We start from the raw sequence: 23,021 nt of genomic DNA, 5'->3' as shown, positions 1-23,021 counted from the left end.
CAACTAACCTTTTGTCTGTTTCTCACTAGCCTGAAGTTCTTTGGTCAACCAAACTCAAGATCTTACAGTGGGGAAAAAAAGTATTTAGTCAGCCACCAATTGTGCAAGTTCTCCCACTTAAAAAGATGAGAGGCCTGTAATTTTCATCATAGGTACACGTCAACTATGACGACATTGAGAATTATTTTTCCAGAAAATCACATTGTAGGATTTTTAATGAATTTATTTGCAAATTATGGTGGGAAATAAGTATGGATTATTTTTTTTCATTTTGTCTGTCATAGTTGCCGTGTACCTATGATGAAAATTACAGGCCTCTCTCATCTTTTTAAGTGGGAGAACTTGCACAATTGGTGGCTGACTAAATACTTTTTTTTCCCCCCACTATATTTGGTAAGTGACCCATTGACCCAAATTCCAGGCAGAGATGTAAAAGTAATTATATAAAAACATGTCAATTTTATTTTAGATGTCTGTCAGAACCCTATACAGTAATTGACCCAGGGTAGTCTGTAGCTAATCTGACTCGATAACTTTGACTAGGCTATACTGATATTTCTTTGTCTTACTGACATGAAGTCAAAATAGCTATTTAATCACTGCAGCTAGCCTACTGTAAAAAAACAACTATCAGATCATTGCTTTCTTGCAGGTTGTTTACATCACTCTGGCTCCTCTTTGGCAAACCTTTACATGATTAACCACAGTATAAGTACCACATTCTCATCTGTGCTGGGTTTCCCCATTGACGTATAAGCCATGTGCTGCTGACTGTAGGGCTACAGGATTCAGAATGTTAGCAGGTTTGACATTCGCCACGGCTAAGCCAAGTGGCAAGACGGCACATAACTAGATTATAGGATCCTGTTCACACTAACAAACGTTTAACTGGTTTTCAGATCTCTTCATATTTGCTTTCCTCTCTTGTTCATCAGACACTTGACTTAGCAGTATTTGTCAGTTGCCAAATCTGGCTCTGGGGTTAAATCCCCGCCTTTCACCTAAACGATTGTTTTGTTCTCTCCCTCTCGTTACTGCACTTCCCTGTCTCCGTTTCTCCTCCTCTCCCTCCCTCAGGCCTGGTAGTTGGTCTTTCTGCCCTGTGATTCTCAGAGGTTGTGACCAGCTGTTGCCCACGCAACACACTCTGTTTTCAAATGCTCTCAGACAGGAGAGAGGCCAGATCTGCACCAACACAAAGACAACACATTTTCTGATTTCCTTCTATGCCATGTTTGAATACATCATTCCACATTTAGTGCAAGTTGAGCAAAATCATACCAGACCGCCACACGATTGTACTATTGCATTTGACATAAGTGGCAGCAACAGTTGCCCTTTTTAAACAGTCACTGGAGGGGGAAGAAAACAAATGTAATTCTACGTAAAGAAGAATGAAACGACAAAGAGCAGCCATTTTGCTAATGCAAAATAAGTGTACATGGTACGGGTGACTCCTCTTTTAGTAAGTCCATGCTGTCCTTTGTATAGCAGTGACACTTTACAGTAATTGTCCAGAAAAGGACAAAGCCACTAGCAGTCTTGCCTGTTTGACACAATGTTAACAGAGAAGGAGAAACCGCTGTGAAGTGCTCAAGTCCTAGCTGAAGCGTAAACAGGAGATGGAAGATTGGTGATGCGTTTCAAATGTTGTTTTCACGTGAGTACACACACACGGTTGCAAAATTCCGGGAACTTATAAAATCCCAGTTGGAGGATTCAAAAATCTGGAATTTATTTAAAGTTCCTAGAATTGTGCAACCCTACACACACACACACACACACACATGTCCTGCATGCCTGTGTCACACATCCTTATAAATGCCAGAGATCAGCCCTTTAGAATTCTAGCAGTTCCACTGATGAAATAATGACATCTTCATGCCTGTGCAACAAAGAAATCCCTGTCGTGGTGCGGTCTCCTGAGAAAAAGACATTTGCAGTCTCGAACGTCTCCCTTCATTCTTGGTAAATACCAGCACTGCCTCTTGAGTCCCTAGACTGGCGGTCAACAAGCGCCAAGTAATTGAACATTCAAAATCATTAGGGCCATAGTACAGTGAATAGTTGTGACATCATTTATAAAAAATATACTGTATCTATGTCATTATGGCAAAGGAGGAAGAAAGCACCTCCAACATTAGCTCTGATAGTTACTACTCAGTCAGTTTATTTGTTGGTACATGTTCTTGCACACCCCTCAGCACAGAGGGCTAGGTTCCATACCAAAAACATGTCCCTTTCCAAATACCCTTGATAAACTCCCTTGCAGATCTGTATTTACTGGATAGGTGAGAGCAATATGGTAATAACTGCATCATGCCTTCCACACTGCTTTCGCCTATCCAGTCATTTCAAATTCCAACGGGACTCAAGGGAAATAGAAAGGGAACATGTTTTTGGAAAGGAACTCTGCTGTAGCCCAATAAAATAGTCAGTCTGTCTCTCTTTTGGGTCCTCCTGCAGTTGTAACAAGTTCCACCCAGAGTTTAGGGAACAGTGAGTGTCCATGTTGTGGGCAGGTTATTCCTGGTGTCACCCCCAAATCCTTCCCCCTCTCCTTACTGGAGATGGGAGACCTTTAGGGGCGTGGCGCTGCTGAAGTCCAGGAAGAAGGGTCCTTCCTGTTTGGGCAGGAAGGTGGTGGGGATGACGTTGTAGATGCCAGCGGGGACATGGTCTGCCTCCATGTAGCAGAAACCACACCTACAGAGAGAGAGGGAGAGAGGGGGTCACTATGGCTGTGTCTCAATAGTCTCAAATAGCACCCTTTCTAATCTCCATTCCTTCATAATGTGTTGTTACCAACATCCATTCCTGGACATTCGGTTTCATATTTCATTACCCACCAAAACTGCATAACATTTGTGTTCAATAGTCATTCAGAATCTGCTCTGCTATCTGCTATTGAATACAAATTTAACCTGCTTTAACCTCATCCACAGGATAATAATGCATAATCAACAATCATGGTCTAAATGTGAGGAAAATGTTATGAATATCTTTACTTCAATTATTTCTGAATAATCATTTCAGACACACACATTGCATAGCCTTTGTCAAAATATCTAACTCAAGGCATTCCTTTGTGTAAATGTGCAGTAAGACTAATTTCAGTACACCCTCAGCCCTAATTATCCTTTGAACCGGGTAAACTCACAACAGTGGTAGGCCTGATCCCCGACAACGATGAGACAGCCTATAGAGAGGAGGTCAGAGACCTGGCCGTGTGGTGGCAGGAATAACAACCGCTCCCTCAACGTGTTCAAGACAAAAGGAGATGATTGTGGACTATAGGAAAAAGAAGAGGACCGAGCACGCCCCCATTCTCATCGACGGGGCTGTAGTGGAGCAGGTTGAGAGCTTCAAGTTTACATTTATAATGTTACCAACATTGGAGTTAAACAAGCTCAGAGTTTGACAGTAGGAAAATATTTACTATAGTTCCTATTTAGCCCTTTATACTAGTACCCGTATACGGCTTGAAAATAGCCAATTTGGACACTGATAAGCGCCTAAATTGGAACGCAGTGGCTGTACAGTAACATGCTATACATGACGTCAGAGCTCAGTCGCCGCTTCACAGCTCTGTATGGGTTTTGACCGAGCCATTTGGAACTTGAGCGCTACGCGCGACAAGAAGTTGCCCCCATTCTTTCCACTAATTGGCCCAAAAAAATAGTTGCCCAAGTGAGGGAAATGCTGAAAATTAAGAGGACTCTATGTATTTTGAAAGCTAAAACGTTGAGGATTATAATAAATACCGCTTTGATGTCATACAAGCAAGCCAAACACCCATGAGTCCAAATGCGCACTTCACATTACCATATGATAAAAGTTATGTAATATACAGTGTCAACGTTTATGATCACTATGTTTGATGTACAGTTACAAGATGGTACAGTGGGGAAAAAAAGTATTTAGTCAGCCACCAATTGTGCAAGTTCTCCACTTAAAAAGATGAGAGAGGCCTGTAATTTTCATCATAGGTACACGTCAACTATGACAGACAAAATGAGAAAAAAAATTCCAGAAAATCACATTGTAGGATTTTTAATGAATTTATTTGCAAATTATGGTGGAAAATAAGTATTTGTTCAATAACAAAAGTTTCTCAATACTTTGTTATATACCCTTTGTTGGCAATGACACAGGTCAAACGTTTTCTGTAAGTCTTCACAAGGTTTTCACACACTGTTGCTGGTATTTTGGCCCATTCCTCCATGCAGATCTCCTCTAGAGCAGTGATGTTTTGGGGCTGTCGCTGGGCAACACGGACTTTCAACTCCCTCCAAAGATTTTCTATGGGGTTGAGATCTGGAGACTGGCTAGGCCACTCCAGGACCTTGAAATGCTTCTTACGAAGCCACTCCTTCGTTGCCCGGGCGGTGTGTTTGGGATCATTGTCATGCTGAAAGACCCAGCCACGTTTCATCTTCAATGCCCTTGCTGATGGAGGAGGTTTTCACTCAAAATCTCACGATACATGGCCCCATTCATTCTTTCCTTTACACGGATCAGTCGTCCTGGTCCCTTTGCAGAAAAACAGCCCCAAAGCATGATGTTTCCACCCCCATGCTTCACAGTAGGTATGGTGTTCTTTGGATGCAACTCAGCATTCTTTGTCCTCCAAACACAACGAGTTGAGTTTTTACCAAAAAGTTCTATTTTGGTTTCATCTGACCATATGACATTCTCCCAATCCTCTTCTGGATCATCCAAATGCACTCTAGCAAACTTCAGACGGGCCTGGACATGTACTGGCTTAAGCAGGGGGACACGTCTGGCACTGCAGGATTTGAGTCCCTGGCGGCGTAGTGTGTTACTGATGGTAGGCTTTGTTACTTTGGTCCAAGCTCTCTGCAGGTCATTCACTAGGTCCCCCCGTGTGGTTCTGGGATTTTTGCTCACCGTTCTTGTGATCATTTTGACCCCACGGGGTGAGATCTTGCATGGAGCCCCAGATCGAGGGAGATTATCAGTGGTCTTGTATGTCTTCCATTTCCTAATAATTGCTCCCACAGTTGATTTCTTCAAACCAAGCTGCTTACCTATTGCATATTCAGTCTTTCCAGCCTGGTGCAGGTCTACAATTTTGTTTCTGGTGTCCTTTGACAGCTCTTTGGTCTTGGCCATAGTGGAGTTTGGAGTGTGACTGTTTGAGGTTGTGGACAGGTGTCTTTTATACTGATAACAAGTTCAAACAGGTGCCATTAATACAGGTAACGAGTGGAGGACAGAGGAGCCTCTTAAAGAAGAAGTTACAGGTCTGTGAGAGCCAGAAATCTTGCTTGTTTGTAGGTGACCAAATACTTATTTTCCATCATAATTTGTAAATAAATTCATTAAAAATCCTACAATGTGATTTTCTGGATTTTTTCCCCTCAATTTGTCTGTCATAGTTGACATGTACCTATGATGAAAATTACAGGCCTCTCTCATCTTTTTAAGTGGGAGAACTTGCACAATTGGTGGCTGACTAAATACTTTTTTTCCCCCACTGTATACCATGGGTTGTCCTGAACAGAATGAGCCTGTTTGGGGTTGCCGACCACGCATTTGAATGCACTCATGACTCCATTCTATGCGCACCAAAATTACAATCTGCTTCTCTGAATTGGCTTGTGAAAGCCTACTATAAGATCGTATTTTATAATTTAATGATGCCCACCTGACCCAGATAGTGATTTATAATGGACCGTTTTTGGATTGCGTAAACAACAACAGTAATTGTGTGATGGCGGGGATGCAGGGTTGTGTTCCAAACAAAACAGCTACAAGTGTGCTTGCTCTAGTTCCTCAACAACACAGCTAGGAGAGCTCAAAAAAGCCCCCTGTAGTTGAAGACTCTTAAGTCATAAAAGTGCATTGAAATGACTTAGGAACTGTGCACACTTTGGAGAGGTGTGTGGCCCCTTGGAGACACCAGTTTGACCTCTCACTCAAACCCTTGTCATTTCTTTGTATTATGTTGTACCTACCAAATTTTCCAATAATATTCTTATGTAACTGAATGTATCCAGAGTTTTTTCAAATGTTGTTATCAACAAATGCAGTAAAATGCACATAAAAACAACAGTGTAATGTTTGGATTCAGTCTTGTGTCAGGTGAACTGTTGTGTCCTCACCTTTAGTCTAATAATTTTCCCATCTCCAAACTGTTCCCTTTTAATTGCTACCATTGTTATGCATATGCTTTCCATATCTCTTCTTTAAGAAATATTTACATTTAGCCCTATCTAAATAGGCCAATTCCCATTAGTGTAAAGGGTTAATAGTAGGCTCGGTACTGAACTCAACACTATGTGCTGTTCCTGAACACCTCAGACAAACACACTATCAGCTCAATCTCCTGTGCTGCGTTTTACTCCTGTGTATCCTGGGTGATTACCTGTAGTCTCCACTGTTCCTCTTCGGGTGGCCTGCAGGCCCTGGCTCTACCACAGAGGACACGGTCACCATCTCAAAGCCCACACTGTACTGCCTGTAGAGGGAGAGACAGAGGGGGTAGATCAGCTTTAATATTGCAGATTGTGGCTTCTATCAATGTAATTGTCTGCATCATTTCCAATCCCCCATATATATATTATTTTAAATATGCATTTTTATTTTTTTAAATATGTTCCTTTTATTTTCCCCTAACCCTACCACCCCTCCCCTAATTGGAGTAATGTTGTCAATAACTAACTGAAGCCCACACTGTACTGCCTAGAGAGGGAGAGAGAGACATGATATCAACAATAACAACACAAGCGACCAGAACCTACGCTATACTGCCTATGGAGGAAGAGAGGGAGAGGCAGAACCACGTAACAGCTACACATGTCAGATTCTTGGTAGGCCAGTACAATACAGCACCAACGCATTACACATCCATAAAGGATAGAGAGAGAATAATCATTTTTCTACTAGACAGAACGGGAACGGGAGAGAGAGCAGGGGATAAAAGGAGCGTTCCGGTGCTCTGTACGTGGCTGAATATAGAATCCATCACAGTGGTGGGGAAATGCAGTGACTGAGTCATCCTAGCTGGTGTGTGTGTTTATGAGAGTGGATGATGATGTGTGACAGAGAGCGAGAGAGAAAGCGAGAGCATTTAGTTAGCAGTGCTAATGACTGTACACTGTAGGGAGAGAGTGAGTCATCTCATTAGTGAGTCTTTCTCAGTTTTAATTAGGAGCACAAGATGAACATTAAAGATGACCCCTACAGGATGACCTAAGGGAGTGTAGTAACACTGGAAACTGACTTTGTCTGGTCACATTTACACCAGGCAATCGCATTCTGTGACGGCTCTAACTTTCATGACAAAGTATCATTGGAGTCAGACTGTCAGAGACAATGCAGACCATGCATATTATTTCAGTTTTGCATTGTAGTCAATTTGCAGTCATTCTGCAGTCACCTTGGATTAGAGAAGGTTTGACGGACAGGATGATCACTCGAGTATTAAAAGTGCTGTGTTACAAGAGGACATTCATTTCAACGGAACCAATTTTATATCCATCAATTGGGATTGGGCCATAAGCAGTGTCCCCACTGGGTGTAGGGCCCCCAGTAGTGTGGAGGGCCCCTGCAGGCCTCAGTGAGTCTTACCTGGAGCCTCGTAGCTCTATGAGCATGGGTCCTGGGCGCTCCAGGTTAAACTGGTAGATTGGGTTGTGCTTGTACGAGTCCTTGTAGTTCCCACAGCCCCCCGAACTCAGCCCCTTCCACTGGCCATTGATCTGCACAGGGAGGAGGGAGGAGGGTGGGGGGGGGAGGCTTTAGCACTGTAAGATGGTGATTTTGTTATCATGCCAATAAAACTCATTGAATTGAGAGAATGTGAACAAGAAAGAGACAAGTGGAAGTAAACGTTACCCGTTTGGTATGAGTGAAGGGCGTTGGGATCTTGGAGAAGGAGAACTTGCATCCAGAGTACACCTGTTGGAGGGAAACGTCTATTACTCTGTTGGAACTGAATGAGCAGGGATGTGATCAGCACAACATAGAAACATCAGCAAGAAACTCAAGGAAGAATACCGGCCAGCTCTTATACAGATGGAAGAAATCATGTTCCTTCCGTACCTCATGAGAACTCTTCTGAGTATGAGACAATGTCAATTCACTAATTCTACAGATGATTTTTAAAGAAGTGAGAGTGTGCAGGAATTGATTTCACAGTCAGTTTGCTGCTTGCCAGTCCAGGCTAGATATATTCCTCTGGTAATTTGCTTCTCTCTTTCATTCTCAGAAAGACACATGCCATTACTCTGTTTCTTCTCTTCTACAGAGGCCAAATATGTTGTTTTTGTGAGACTTCAGATACCAGCTCCTCAAAAGACTTCAGCTCAGTTGGCAAGGGGAGTTTATGAAATATAAATCAGCAACAAAAAAATGTGGGTCACATACAGAACATAAAAGCTTTTACTCATTCATATACAAACCAACAGAAAGTCTTTCACTCTCCATCTCTCTTTCACACACGCAGACAAACTCACAAGCTCTCTGTCAACTGATTTCACAGTTCTGCAAGTGGGTTCTGATACAGAACTGTTTCTAATTAAAATAATTAGCACACTGTTAATTTAAGACTCAATCTGCATGGATATGAACACACGCATGCGCGTACACTCACTCAACACACTCAGACTAGAGGACAAAGGAGGCTGCTTCATGTATAATTCTACATCATATTCTGAAACAACAGATCTAGTTTTATATTCCTTGTGTGTACAGTATATGTATGTACACTTGACACTCATTAAGTGGAACAAGACACTTTCTTATAATAATAATAATAATAATATGCCACTTAGCAGACGCTTTTATCCAAAGCGACTTACAGTCATGCGTGCATACATTTTTGTGTATGGGTGGTCCCGGGGATTGAACCCACTACCTTGGCGTTACAAGCGCCGTGCTCTACCAGCTGAGCTACAGAGGACTTATTTTCTTCATCTCATGAGCCCTCACTCTTTCTTCTTCTTCACCCCACCATCCCACTCTCTTTTCTCACGCTCTATTGTGAGATGCTTGAGTCATGCTATATGCTCATTTCTGCACCGCAGTACAACAGGATTGCAGTGTTTGCCTGCCAGCGACAGATCTGACAGGAGATGTATCTAACACTGTGTGTGTTAGTCTCACCCTCAGGGTGTAGTTGATGGTGTTCTGCTTCTCGTACTGTGACACCACCAGTGTGAAGGTGTGTGTTCCAGCGCTGGTTAGTCTCATCTTGGTCAGGTAGTGGGGGCTGTTGATCCTGATCCCATCTATGTAGGGGGGAGGGTCCGCTGAGGAGGAACATACAGACAGTCAGAGAGGAAACGCACACACACACACAGACAGACACACAGACACACACATTTTTCCACGAGAAACTCACCAGGGTAGTAAACTTTCTTTCCCTCGGTCTTGTAAACCACCAAGGTGATGAACTCCTGATTTTGTGCAAAGTCGTCCTGAACATCAAAAGGACAAAAACAGAGTGATTATTGTTTCTATGGGAGAAAATGAGACATTGTCTGATACTGTGTGGTGGTGGACAGCCAGACAGACAGTGTGTGCACCTTGTCAGTGATGTGTCTGGTAAGCAGCACCCAGACAGCAGTGCCCCCTGCAGGACAGGTCACCTCCAGCTGGTACTGAGGGTTGTTGGCCAGGCTGTAGGCATCCTTCACCGGGCCCTGCTTCCCATCCCAGCTACTGCAGGGACACACACAACCAGAAATATACTTCACATATCATACACGTGTATTTTTTATACACATACAGTGCATTTGGAAAGTATTCAGACCCCTTGACTTTTTCCACATTTTGTTACCTTACAGCCTTATTCTAAAATGGATTAAATAAATAAAAATCCGCATCAAATCTACACACAATACCCCATAATGACAAAGCGAAAACAGGTTTTAAGAATGTTTTGCAAAAAAACTGAAATATATTATTTACATAGGTATTCAGACCCTTTGCTATGAGACTCAAAATTGAGTTTCCATTGATCATCCTTGAGATGTTTTTACAACTTGATTGGAGATCCACCCGTGGTAAATTCAATTGATTGGACATGAAAAGGCACACACCTGTCTATATAAGGTCCCACAGTTGACAGTGCATGTCAGAGCAAAAACCAAACAATGCGGTCGAAGGAATTGTCCGTAGAGCTCCAAGACAGGATTGTGTCGAGGCACAGATCTGGGGAAGGCTACCAAAAAATGTCTGCAGCATTGCAGGTCCCTAAGAACACAGTGGCCTCTATCATTCTTAAATGGAAGAAGTTTGGAACCACCAAGTCTCTTCCTAGAGCTGGCTGCCCGGACAAACTGAGCAATCGAGGGAGAAGGGCCTTGGTCAGGGAGGTGACCAAGAAGCTCCAGAGTTCCTCTGTGGAGATAGGAGAACCTTACAGAAGGACAACCATCCCTGCAGCACTCCACCAATCAGGCCTTTATGGTAGAGTGGCCAGACGGAAGCCACTCCTCAGTAAAAGACACATGATTCACAAGATTCTCTGGTCTGATGAAACCAAGATTGAACTTTGTCCTGAATGCCAAGCGTCATGCCTGGAGGAAACCTGGCACCATCCCTACGGTGAAGCATGGTGGTGGCAGCATCATGCTGTGGGGATGTTTTTCAGCGGCAGGGACTGGGATACTAGTCAGGATCGAGGGAAAGATGAACCGAGCAAAGTACAGAGAGATCCTTGATGAAAACCTGCTCCAGAGCGCTCAGGACCTCAGACTGGGGCGAAGGTTCACTTGCCAACAGGACAACAACCCTAAGCACACAGCCAAGACAACGCAGGAGTGGCTTCAGGACAGGTCTCTGAATGTCCTTGAGTGGCCCAGCCAGAGTCCGGACTTGAACCCGATCTAACATCTCTGGAGAGACCTGAAAATAGCTGTGCAGCTATACAGGTGTGCCAAGCTTCTAGCATCATACCCAAGAAGACTCTAGGCTGTAATCGCTGCCAAAGGTGCTTCAACAAAGTACTGAGTAAAGGGTCCGAATACTTATGTAAATATGATAAAATATTCTAAAACCCTATTTTTGCTTTATCATTATGGGGTATTGTGTGTAGATTGATGAGGGAAAATACCTATTTGATCCATTTTAGAATAAGGCTGTAACGTAACAAAATGTGGAAAAGGTCAAGGGGTCTGAATACTTTCCGAATGCACTGTATAGTAGTTAGTTGTGGGAGATAGAGGGCTGTTGTTGACTGACCTGTGGATACAGGAAGACTCTCTGAACAGGGCTGGGCTCCAGCTCAGGTAGATAACATCATAGTACTGGCACAGGTCCTCAAACGTGATCCAGAACACACCGTTATCAAACTTCTGTGCGGTCTTGGGGTCAAAGTTGAGGTATTTGAGAAGTTCTGGGGTCCAGTTTTTCTCGTCCCGTTCACTGAAGCTGCCTTTCCACCTCAGGTGGCTCCACGGGTTCTTCAGCTGCAGGAACCGCTTCCCCTGAAAGCCAGATCAAATGGCAAAGAAGCTTAGCATGCAGGCAGAACACTATTAATGATGCGCAAAGTTACAAAGTTCTGCAGGCTCTAGTTTTGTCTTATCTTGATTATTGTCCAGTCGTGTGGTCGAGTGCTGCAAGGAAAGACCTAGTTAAGCTGCAGCTGGCCCAAAACAGAGCGGCACGTCTTGCTCTTCATTGTAATCAGAGGGCTGATATAAATACTATGCATGCCAGTCTCTCTTGGCTAAGAGTTGAGGAGAGACTGACTGCCTCACTTCTTTTTATAAGAAACATAAAAATCCCAAATTGTTTGCATAGTCAACTTACACATAGCTCTGACACACACACTTATCCCACCAGGGGTCTTTTCACAGTCCCCAAATCCAGAACAAATTCAAGAAAGCGTACAGTATTATATAGAGCCATTATTGCATGGAACTCCGTTCCATCTCATATTGCTCAAATAAACAGCAAACCTGGTTTCAAAAAACAGATAAAGCAACACCTCATGGCACAACACCTCTCCCCTATTTGACCTAGATAGTTTGTGTGTATGTATTGATATGTAGGCTACCTGTGCCTTCAAAAAATATATATGTAGTTCTGTCCTTTAGCTGTTCTTGTCTATCAATGTTCTGTATTATGTCATGTTTCATGTGGACCCCAGGAAGAGTAGCTGCTGCTTTTGCAACAGCTAACGGGGATCCTAATAAAATACAAAAATTAAAAGACATTAAATGGAATTGACCAGATACAAATAAAACACAGCATGCTATACTAACTATGAGTGGTTATGCTAACAAGCTACTGTAACAACCATGAGTGGTTACGCTAACAAGCTACTGTAACAACTATGAGTGGTTACGCTAACAAGCTACTGTAACAACTATGAGTGGTTATGCTAACAAGCTACTGTAACAACTATGAGTGGTTACGCTAACAAGCTACTGTAACAACTATGAGTGGTTATGCTAACAAGCTACTGTAACAACTATGAGTGGTTACGCTAACAAGCTACTGTAACAACTATGAGTGGTTATGCTAACAAGCTACTGTAACAACTATGAGTGGTTACGCTAACAAGCGACTGTAACAACCATGAGTGGTTATGCTAACAAGCTATGGTAACAACTGTGAGTGGTTATGCTACGTTAACACTAACACTTACTTTGTGCTCCCGGATATCCAGGACAGCGTAGGCATGCGTTGGCACAAGGCCCCACCTCTCGCCCTCCTCCTCTGTCATCACCCCCGTTGCTGTGGTGATTAGGACGTCGCCTCGGTGAAACCTGTCATGAGAGGAGGGAGATGTGAGAGATGGACAGCTATCTTGGCTAGGAAACAAAACTCTGTGGTATTGATAACCATGTTTATTACCATCTGGCAGCAAAGGTAATCATGACAAATCACTACCTGACTGGAGTATGGATTAGTGGCATTACTCAGTGTGTGTGTATCTTTTTGCAAATGTAATATGGTTTGTGGATTCAAATAAAGTATTTAAAATGTGTAAGAATCTGAGTCATATAGCTCTTCGTGTGTACTGTATGTGTGTGAATTCTACAGAGCAGATTGACTATGTAGCCCTTTAAGAGTGTGTGCATGGGTGAATTACTGTGTGTGTGTGTGTCTCACCTCTGGTAGAGCATGCGGAAGGTGTCGTCCTTGCTGAACGATTGATTGTCTGAATGCATGGCGATACGCTCTGGGATCCAGCCAGTGAGTGCGTGCAGATCGATGTTCTACAATACAATAAGACAGAATGAATAGAGATCGCACTTGAGAGAACATCAATAACAAGGTGGAGAACAGAGCCAACTGTCCAATCACGCACCGTCCAATCAGGGAACTCTTGTTACCTCTGAAACATCCTCCAAAGTGAAACATTCTCTTCCCTCATATTATCAGCTCAGTAGGAGACAAGGAGAGGTAGCCAAAGCAGACTATTGAGTTGCACGCTTGGCTATTGGACAGAGCCCAGTGCAGGTGGTAGTACTAGTTGTTTCACAGGGGAAACTCCCTCACCGAGTTGGATCCAGGGAAGTCGTAGCCTCCCATGACCTTCATGTAGGCCTTCTCTATGAGGGAGACCCACAGCTCGTTCCTGTTGCTGGAGTAGGAACACAGCAGCTCTCCATTCTGACCACATGGAAGGAAGTCGTCTATAATGACCTGCAGGGAACAGGAGGGGGAACACTTAGAACAATACAACCCATTGGTAGACACTGTCAGAGACAGGTTTGCTAGTTTATCTCACAATGACATTGAGCACCAGTGGAACAAGCTCCCAGGTTTTGCAGTGTGTGTTACCTTCCTGGGCACACCGTTGATGTGAAGCTTCACCATGTACTTCCCACAGGGGTTATACTCTGGCTCCCCCCGCCGGTTCTGGGGGTAGATGATGCTGGTGATGAGCTTCTTGTTGTAGCGTCGCTCATAGGCAGCGCTGATGGCTAATGACGCCACGAACGAGCAGTCAGACACCACCGTCTAACAGGAGAGAGTAGGTGATTAACAATAACGGGGTATGAGACTGACATCCGACCACCAGGATGGGATGTGAATCTGTCAGTTTTATCCATCACATTGACAGGTATTCAGTATAGAGCAGATTGTCCATAAAGTAGGTAGGTTTTATCAGACAAAACATATGTACAAGTGGCGCCATCTGAGGATGAGTCAATTCCAATACAACGCAACTCATATAGCTACTGCACTTTTATTGATATTGAATATTGACGGCTATGTGTGTGGCCTGACCTGTTTGATGCTGAAGCTGGATACAGATAATATCATGGTGGGGTTATTGCAGATCTCGTCAGGGCGAACCCAGCGGGAGAATATGGTTTTCTGCTTTGGAGACAGGGCCAGCTTGCCTAGTTTGTCCCTGGGAAACATCCACAGAGAATAAAAGGTATGATGTTTATCACAAATTAACAATTAATGCAATCAAGTGGCTCTCCATCTAGTATTCTACAATCCGTACACCCACCTACTAAGGAACATTTAAACTCAGCCAAGAATATCCTGACTTACGAGAATGGAACAGGAAAGGCAAATCTCTCCTTCAGGTCCACGCTCATGAAGGGGACGAAGGGAATGCTGTTGATCTTGGACGTGCTCCTATGTGGAAAGGAGGACAGGAGAATCAGGATAAATGTGAGGTGAAAACATAGAGGAGAGTCAAACCTGAACCTTCACCAAACAAAGGTGTGTTACTGCCTAACCTTTAGAAAAACCAGTCACACACTGGCATTATGCTCCTAGGGAAATGGGGATTATTATGGAACCACAGATCATCACTTCTTGGGAGCCTAAACTCAATGTGTTGACTATGTTCTATGATTCTCCAGAGTCCAGATAGATCCCAGCCTGCTCACCTGAGCACCTCTATCTCCTCTGAGGTGTAGCGCTGGCCCTGCGGCTCGCTGGATTGGACCGGCCTGACTGGCTGGGGGCGGTCCTGGAGGGAGAAGTCAGGCCCCAGGGGGAAGAACTGTCTGACGGGGCAAGGCCCCCCACTGGGTTTGGCCCCTGAGGGCCCCGGCCTGTCCTGTGGCGACTGGGCTAAGGGACTGGCGGACTGGGACTCCTTCAGCCCCTCCGCCCTGGAGAGAAACAAAGTGCTTGGTTGGTTGGTGTTCCTTGATCATTTACAGCGCATTCGGAAAGTATTCAGACCCCTTGACTTTTTCCACATTTTGTTAAGTTACAGCCTTATTCTAAAATTGATTTTAATAAAAAAAAAATGTCATTATGGGGTATTGTGAATAGATTCATAAGGATAAAGCAATTTTGTTTTGCCACATTTATTAAAAATAAAAAACTGAAATATCACATTTACATAAGTATTCAGACCTTTTACTCAGTACTTTGTTAAAGCACCATTGGTAGCGATTACAGCCTCGATTATTCTTGGGCATGACGCTACAAGCTTGGCACACCTGTATTTGGGGAGTTTCTCCCATTCTTCTCTGAAGATCCTCTCAAGCTCTGTCAGGTTGGATAGGGAGCGTTGCTGCACAGCTATTTTCAGGTCTCTCCAGAGATGTTTGATTGGGTTCAAGTCCGGGCTCTGGCTGGGCCACTCAAGGACATTTAGAGACTTGTCCCAAAGCCACTCCTGCGTTGTCTTGGCTGTGTGCCTAGGGTTGTTGTCCTGTTGGAAGGGGAACCTTCGCCCCAGTCTGAGGTCCTGAGCGCTCTGGAGCAGGTTTTCATCAAGGATCTCTCTGTACTTTGATCCGTTAATCTTTCCATCGATCCTGACTAGCCTCCCAGTCCCTGCCGCTGAAAAACATTCCCACAGCATGATGCTGCCACCACCATGCTTCACCGTAGGGATGGTGCCAGGTTTCCTCCAGACGTGAGCTTGGCATTCAGGCCAAAGAGCTTTCATCAGACCAGAGAATCTTATTTCTCATAGTCAGAGTCCTTTAGGTGCCTTTTGGCAAACTCCAAGCAGTCTATCATGTGCCTTTTACTGAGGAGTGGCTTCCGTCTGGCCACTCTACCATAAAGGCCTGATTGGTGGAGTGCTGCAGAGATGGTTGTTCTTCTGGAAGGTTCTCCCATCTCCACAGAGGAACTCTGTCAGAGTGACCATCGGGTTCTTGGTCACCTCTCTGACCAAGGCCCTTCTCCCCCGATTGCTCAGTTTGGCCGGGCGGCCAGCTCTAGGAAGAGTCGTGGTGGTTCCAACCTTCTTCCATTTAATAATGATGGAGGCCAGTGTGTTCTTGGGGACTTTCAAAGCAGCAGACATTTTTTGGTACCCTTCCCCAGATCTGTTCCGACACAATCCTGTCTCGGAGCTCTACGGACAATTCCTTCGACCTCATGGCTTGGTTTTTGCTCTAACATGCACTGTCAACTGTGGGACCTTATACAGACAGGTGTGTGCCTTTCCAAATCAGGTCCAATCAATGAAATTGACCACAGGTGGACTCCAATCAAGTTGTAGAAACATCTCAAGGATGATCAACGGCAACAGGATGCACCGAAGTTCAATTTCGAGTTTCACAGCAAAGGGTCTGAATACTTATGTAAATAAGGTATTTCTGTTTTTTATTTGTAATACATTTGCTAAAATTTATAAAAACCTGTTTCGCTTCTTCATTATGGGGTATTGTATGTAGATTGATGATAATTTGTATTTATTTAATCAATTTAAAAATAAGGATGTAACGTAACAAAATGTGGAAAAAGTCAAGGGGTCTGAATACTTTCCGAATGCACTGTATACATACAACTCTAGAAATGTAGAAATATGACACTAGAGGAGGGGAGAGTGACCTCCTTACCTATCGAGGGCCTGACGAGCCAGCTGCTTCAGTTTGCCCTGCAGCCCCTGGTCTGTCGTATCATTAGACTGTGAGAAAAGAAGGAGAGAGGGAGAAAAGGAGTGAGAAGGGAGTTACACTTGACACCTGCCGCACATATTATGTACCCTAGAAAGTAGGTCAAGAGGGATGTCAATACATACAATGAAGGCTAATGGGGCATCAGTCTGTTCATGGCCTAATCCAAATAAGCAGTTCTTATACTCGCTCCTGACTACACCTCCATTGGACCTGGTGATGACCCAGGAATTAACATACTGTATCATGTTTTACACAGTGGTCTGAATAGCAGAGAGTACAGCTCATTTTGTTGTTGTTGATTTGCTCAGTACAAGAGCATTGGTGGTGAAAGTTGCCTCTGTAATCTCACAGCAGGCCTAAAAAGCCTGGGCCTTTCCTGAGCAGCCCCTACCGTCTGGATGCAGAGTTCCACGGCCTGTGTGTAGAGCTCGATGGCCTCGTCCCCATTGCCCTTCTCATCCTCCTCAAAGGCCTGGGTGACCAGGAAGTGGGCCCGCTCCAGATCCACCTGCTGCTTGCTCTTCAGAGGGTCGCTACATTGAGCTTGAACTGCATGGGGTCAAAGGTAAGTAAGACAATGGAACATTAACATTTTTTATTTTCACATACACTGGATAGGTGCAGTGAAATGTGTTGTTTTACAGCCATAGTAGTACGGCGCCCCTGTAGCAAATTACGGTTAAGTGCATTACTCAAGGGCACCGACCGATTTTTCACCTTGCCAGCTCAGGTATTCAAACCAGCAACCCTTCGGTTACTGGCCCAGAGCTATAACCGCTAGGCTACCTTCAATGAGAGGCTGACTAAGAAAATAACAACTGGATGAGGGAAATATAGGTGTGATATATTTGAGGTGATGTGGATATATTAGGATAGCTGCTGTCAACTACTACATTGAGAAACGCTGAAAACAATCAAAGAGCTTTCCTCTACCCAAATAAGGCTTGTGCCTCATATCAACTTGAATACAGTAACATGACCCTCTTCAGCGACAGAGATATTAAAAGAGGCCCAATGCCATGTTGACACACTTCTAGGCCCAGGCCACCGTACAGTATGAACCCGAGTCACACCCACTCTCCAACTTAACGGGACACACCCACAAACACCTTGTTGCTTTTATGTATTTTGTTTTGTTGCTTTTTGTGCTATTGCTCTGTCTGCGTGCTACTTGTCCTGTGTTGCTCTGCATGTGCTCACTGCTCATTGTTTGTCTGTATTGTTATTGTAAATTGATTTTAATAACCTGCCCAGGGACTGCGGTTGAAAATTAGCCGGCTGGCTTAAACCAGCACTTTTACTGAAACGTTGATTAATGTGCACTGTCCCTGTAAATATAAAAAATTAACTCAAACTCAATCTGTGGGCCAGTTTCATAAACACAAGGGAAGGCCCTCACGTCTCACACAAACATGCACACACATGTGACGTGAACTGTACGCTGTTCCATAGGTCATGGAAAGAATGACTCAGAAGGAAACTCGCTGTAAGTTTACTGTGATCCAACATTAGATAGGCTAAGGACTAGATACAGTGCATTCGGAAAGTTTTCAGACCCCTTGACTTTTTCCACATTTTGTTACCTTACAGCCTCATTCTAAAATTGATTAAATAGTTTTTTTTTCCTCAACAATCTACACAATACCCCATAATGACATAGCACAAATGGGTTTTTAGAAATGTTTGCAGATGTATTAAAAATAAAAAACGGAAATATGACATAAGTATTCAGACCCTTTACTCAGTACTTTGTCAAAGCACCTTAGGCAGCGATTACAGCCTCAAGTCTTCTTGGGACACCCATAGTTGGGGAGTTTCTCCCATTCTTCTCTGCAGATCCTCTCAAGCTCTGTCAGGTTGGATGGGGAGCGTCGCTGCACAGCTATTTTCAGGTCTCTCCAGAGATGTTAGATCAGGTTCAAGTCCGGGTTCTGGCTGGGCCTCTCAAGGACATTCGGAGACTTGTCCCAAAGCCACTCCTGCGTTGTCTTGGCTGTGTGCTTAGGGTCGTTGTCCTGTTGGAAGGTGAACCTTCGCCCGAGTCTGAGGTCCTGAGCGCTCTGGAGCAGGTTTTCATCAAGGATCTCTCTGTACTTTGCTCTGTTCATCTTTCCCTCAATCCTAACTAGTGAACCAGAGAATCTTGTTTTTCATGGTCTGAGAGTCCTTTGGGTGCCTTTTGGCAAACTCCAAGTGGGCTGTCATGTGCCTTTTACTGAGTGGCTTCCGTCTGGCCACTCTACCATAAAGGCCTGATTGGTGGAGTGCTGCAGAGATGGTTGTCCTTCTGGAAGGTCTCCCATCTCCACAGACGAACTCTGGAGCTCTGTCAGAGTGACCATTGGGTTCTTTGTCACCTCCCTGACCAAGGCCCTTCTCCCCCGATTGCTCAGTTTGGCCGGGCGGCCAGCTCTAGGAAAAGTCTTGGTGGTTCCAAACTTCTTCCATTTAAGAATGATGGAGGCCACTGCGTTCTTGAGGACCTTCAATGCTGCAGAAATGTTTTGGTACCCTTCCCCAGATCTGTGCCTTGACACAATCCTGTCGGAAGATTCCTTTGACCTCATGGCTTTGGTTTTTGCTCTGACATGCACGGTCAATTGTGGGACCTTATATAGACAGCTGTGTGCCTTTCCAAATCAAATCCAATCAATTGAATTTACCACTGGTGGACTCCAATCAAGTTGTAGACAAATCTCAAGGATGATCAAGTGAAACAGGATGCACCTGAGCTCAATTTTGAGTCTCATAGCAAAGGGTCTGAACACTTATGTAAATCAGGTATTTCTGTTTCTTATTTTTAATACATTTGCAAACATTTCTAAAAACCTGTTTTCGCTTTGTCATTATGGGGCATTGTGTGTAGATTGATGAGGGAAAAAAATAATTTAATCAATTTTAGAATAAGGCTGTAACATAACAAAATGTGGAAAAAGTCAAGGGGTCTGAATACTTTCCGAATGCACTATATAGGCTACTCTCTGATATGCTTTATGAATACGGGCCCAAGCATTCTGGATGGAGTATGAGAGTGAATGAAGTTAGGTCAGAAGTGGTTATGGAGGATCACCAGTTTCCCTACGCTGTTGAGGTGGACTCACCAGCATTGTGCAGGGCCTGAACCCGGTCCAGGTACTCATTGACTTTATCCTGGATGCCCTCCAGTTTAGACCCTGCCATGCCGGCGTAGATCAGGGCTTGCGCCGCCTCCTAATATCACATACAACACCAACATTATCGCTTTCAAAATGACAAATTAATTTTAATGTAGCAAAATAAAAGCGAGTGTCTTAACCATTGGTCAAGTACCTCTACGATAGTACCCTATATTATTTGAGCTTCTGGATACCCCTTAAAGGCTGAATACATACCGTTTGTCACACAGGTGTAAACACTGGATGCCACTTCTAAAGGCTAAAAGTGCATCAGTGATCAAGTAGTCTTTTCCACAATGTTGACCATAAGATGCAGGTTAAAGTAAAAGCCATTTCAGTCTGATAGTCCTTAACGTTACCTTATAATAGAAGACAGCCTCGTTGTATTTTCCATTCTGGTCGCAGATGACAGCAGTTTTAGCAAATTTAACTGCATCGTGCTCCAGTGCCGCGCAATCCATTTTGTTCTAACGTGTTTTCAAACGCCTTCATACAGCCTGGAAAATATGACTGTCCCTGTCGTTCGTTGTAACTAACGTTAGCTAGCTAGCTGCGTTAGCTAGCAAGCTGAACTTGACAGAACGTCAGACAGCTAAATCAAAGCAATGAGTTACAGTTCCAAAATATACGTTTTTAAAAGAAGATTATCAAATGAATGAAATACAAACAACCGCCTTGACAATGTCAGTATTACATTATGATATACAGCTAGCAAGTATACGAGCTACTTTCTGCTCAATAACAACAACATAAGTAATTTCCATGATTTAGCTTCCGGGTAGCTCCACCAATGACGAGAGCGTTTACACTCCAATCCAGTTGGAGGCAGTATTGCCATTGATTTGATGTAAATCTCCAGTCAACATTGAAGAGTATTCATGATCGAAACGTAATAACTCAATAAAACTCGACGTGCAACATATGTTAATGGTGAGTTTTACGCACATTGGCATTGTTAACTAATGTTTTGACTGTGTCCCTCGTGAGATGGCGGTGTGTGGATTTGAACGTTTGCATTTCATTAAATAGTTTGTCGAAGTTCCATTTCCTCCATGTGTGTGAAACGCATAGACTTGCATTTCCTATTCAAACGGTGTACTTACTTTATTGTTCCATCATTCAACACTTTCTGCCTAAATGTATCAGTCTTTTGTGAAAAGCTGTAGGTTCTTGGACAGATTTTGACATAACCTAACCTGTTATTTTTCGGTCTGGTGAAAGACTCCTCTTCAGGAATGAAACAAGAATATCAGGACCTTATTCTGCAGGAGTGTGGTGCAAAGGCTCTGCGTGTTGGTGCCAAAATCCAGACGCTGTGGAGCGGCTATGGCCAGATTGTGAGGATCCATTTAGAAGGCTGTGACCGCCCTTCGGTCGTTGTCAAACATGTAACGTTCCCAAAGGAGGCCGAGCACCCTGGAGGCTGGAACACAGACCTGTCTCACATGCGCAAGGTGAGGTCCTACCAAGTGGAGACGCACTGGTACCAGAACTACTCCACCAATGATGGCTGTCGGATGCCAGCCTGTCTGGCTGCTTGTTCATACGGGGACGAACAGCTGATAGTTCTGGAGGACCTGGATGTGGTGGGCTTCGACCAGAGAAGAACCAGCGTTACGGATACAGAGATGAGGGCCTGCCTCAGCTGGCTGGCCCACTTCCATGGCCTCTTCCTGGGGGTGGTGCCGGAGGGGCTGTGGCCCGTAGGTACCTATTGGCACCTGGAAACACGCCCTGACGAGCTGGATGCCATGGACGACGCCCAGCTTAAAGCAGCTGCCAGGGAGATTGACAGGATCCTCAATGAATGCCGCTTCAAGACCATCGTTCACGGAGATGCCAAACTAGCTAACTTCTGCTTTTCTGGGAGTGGTCAGGGTGTGGCGGCAGTGGACTTCCAGTACGTGGGTGGAGGCTGTGGGATGAAGGATGTTGTCTACCTCCTGGAGGAAATAGAGGAGAAACAGCTTGAAAAGAGGGTTCCCGGCCTGCTGGACTACTACTTCACAGAACTGAGGGCATCAGTGACCAAGCAGGTGGACTTTGCTGCCCTGGAGAAAGAGTGGAGGGAGATGTTTGCCTTTGCCTGGACAGACTTCCATCGTTTTCTCCTGGGATGGATGCCAAGACACCGGAAGATCAACAGATACACTAAGCAGCTGACTAAAGAGGTGCTGAGGAAACTGAAACAGTGATTTAAGCCTCCGCCATTTAGGCTCATCAATCACCTGCTGATTGGACTGGGTTGTATTGAGTGATGTAGATCAGAAAAACTGATTTGATGCATGTTGTTGGGAGCAGAGCAGAAGATTGATATTAGGCAGACTTTGAGCCCAATTCTTGGTATACAGTCAAACAATGCACTGAGAAAGTTTTCCTTACAAGCTAGAATGTTTTAAATTACATTTGAACTTACTTTACCGGTCGTCTGTGTGGTTGGTCCTTCATCCTTCAGCTGCTCTAAATTTGAGACAATATCCACAGGAAAGTATTGTTTACCGACTATTTAGAGCGCAGGTACTGAAGTGGACATTTCTATCACCTGGCACACGTGCAAAACCATGTAAACACCTGTTAGTATGCATCGTGTGCATGTACTTCTGTCATGTGCACGTGCCTTCGGTCATGTGCAAACATCTTGATTGCCACACAGACTCGCGCTTTAAAGTCGGTTTAATAATACTTTCCTGTGGATATGTACAAAAAAATTGACCAGTTGAAGGACCAACACCATGGCCAATTGTCAGAGTTCAAATATCATTTTATTCAACTTTTGTGACAGACAAGGGACGTTTTAGTTTTTTTTTTCTATGTAAATGTGTGGCGTTGCCTACACAATTTAAGGAATTGCCACGTTTCGTGACTAAGCAGCAATTTAATATCTGCATATAGACTAATAAAGCACTTTTAATTCTCACCTTTTGCCCACCTTGCAGTGTTTTGGTTGGTGTTCTGCATAGCTTGTAATATAATTTGAGAACTTTTAACAATCTTTGCCATTGTGTCCATATTATTTACCACAAAGAATGACATTCACTATGCT

At 44.0% G+C, this 23,021-nt stretch overlaps 2 protein-coding genes across 2 annotated transcripts; one reads left to right on the top strand and one right to left on the bottom strand.

The window, feature by feature from the left end:
- Window positions 1-375: 375 nt before the first annotated feature.
- Window positions 376-20,758, bottom strand: LOC311140353 (calpain-7-like). The gene is made up of 19 exons (XM_084175376.1): window positions 20,338-20,758; window positions 19,925-20,033; window positions 17,215-17,372; window positions 16,764-16,831; window positions 14,841-15,068; window positions 14,497-14,583; window positions 14,221-14,347; window positions 13,771-13,950; window positions 13,486-13,632; window positions 13,096-13,202; window positions 12,629-12,749; window positions 11,215-11,459; window positions 9,555-9,690; window positions 9,371-9,446; window positions 9,133-9,278; window positions 7,864-7,926; window positions 7,597-7,727; window positions 6,392-6,484; window positions 376-2,706 (listed from the first exon to the last, which is right to left on the bottom strand). Exons 1-19 carry the CDS (start codon window positions 20,437-20,439, stop codon window positions 2,562-2,564), a joined length of 2,469 nt encoding a protein of 822 aa, XP_084031502.1. The 5' UTR covers window positions 20,440-20,758; the 3' UTR covers window positions 376-2,561.
- Window positions 20,759-20,817: 59 nt separating this feature from the next.
- On the top strand, window positions 20,818-22,895 carry LOC311139196 (uncharacterized protein). The gene is made up of 2 exons (XM_084174091.1): window positions 20,818-20,908; window positions 21,200-22,895. Exon 2 carries the CDS (start codon window positions 21,214-21,216, stop codon window positions 22,171-22,173), a length of 960 nt encoding a protein of 319 aa, XP_084030217.1. The 5' UTR covers window positions 20,818-20,908; window positions 21,200-21,213; the 3' UTR covers window positions 22,174-22,895.
- Window positions 22,896-23,021: the final 126 nt, after the last annotated feature.

The sequence above is a fragment of the Coregonus lavaretus genome, assembly GCF_964263955.1.
Source record: "Coregonus lavaretus genome assembly, chromosome: 13".
Classification (NCBI taxonomy): Eukaryota; Metazoa; Chordata; class Actinopteri; order Salmoniformes; family Salmonidae; genus Coregonus; species Coregonus lavaretus.
This window is presented reverse-complemented; position numbering and strand designations above follow the sequence as displayed.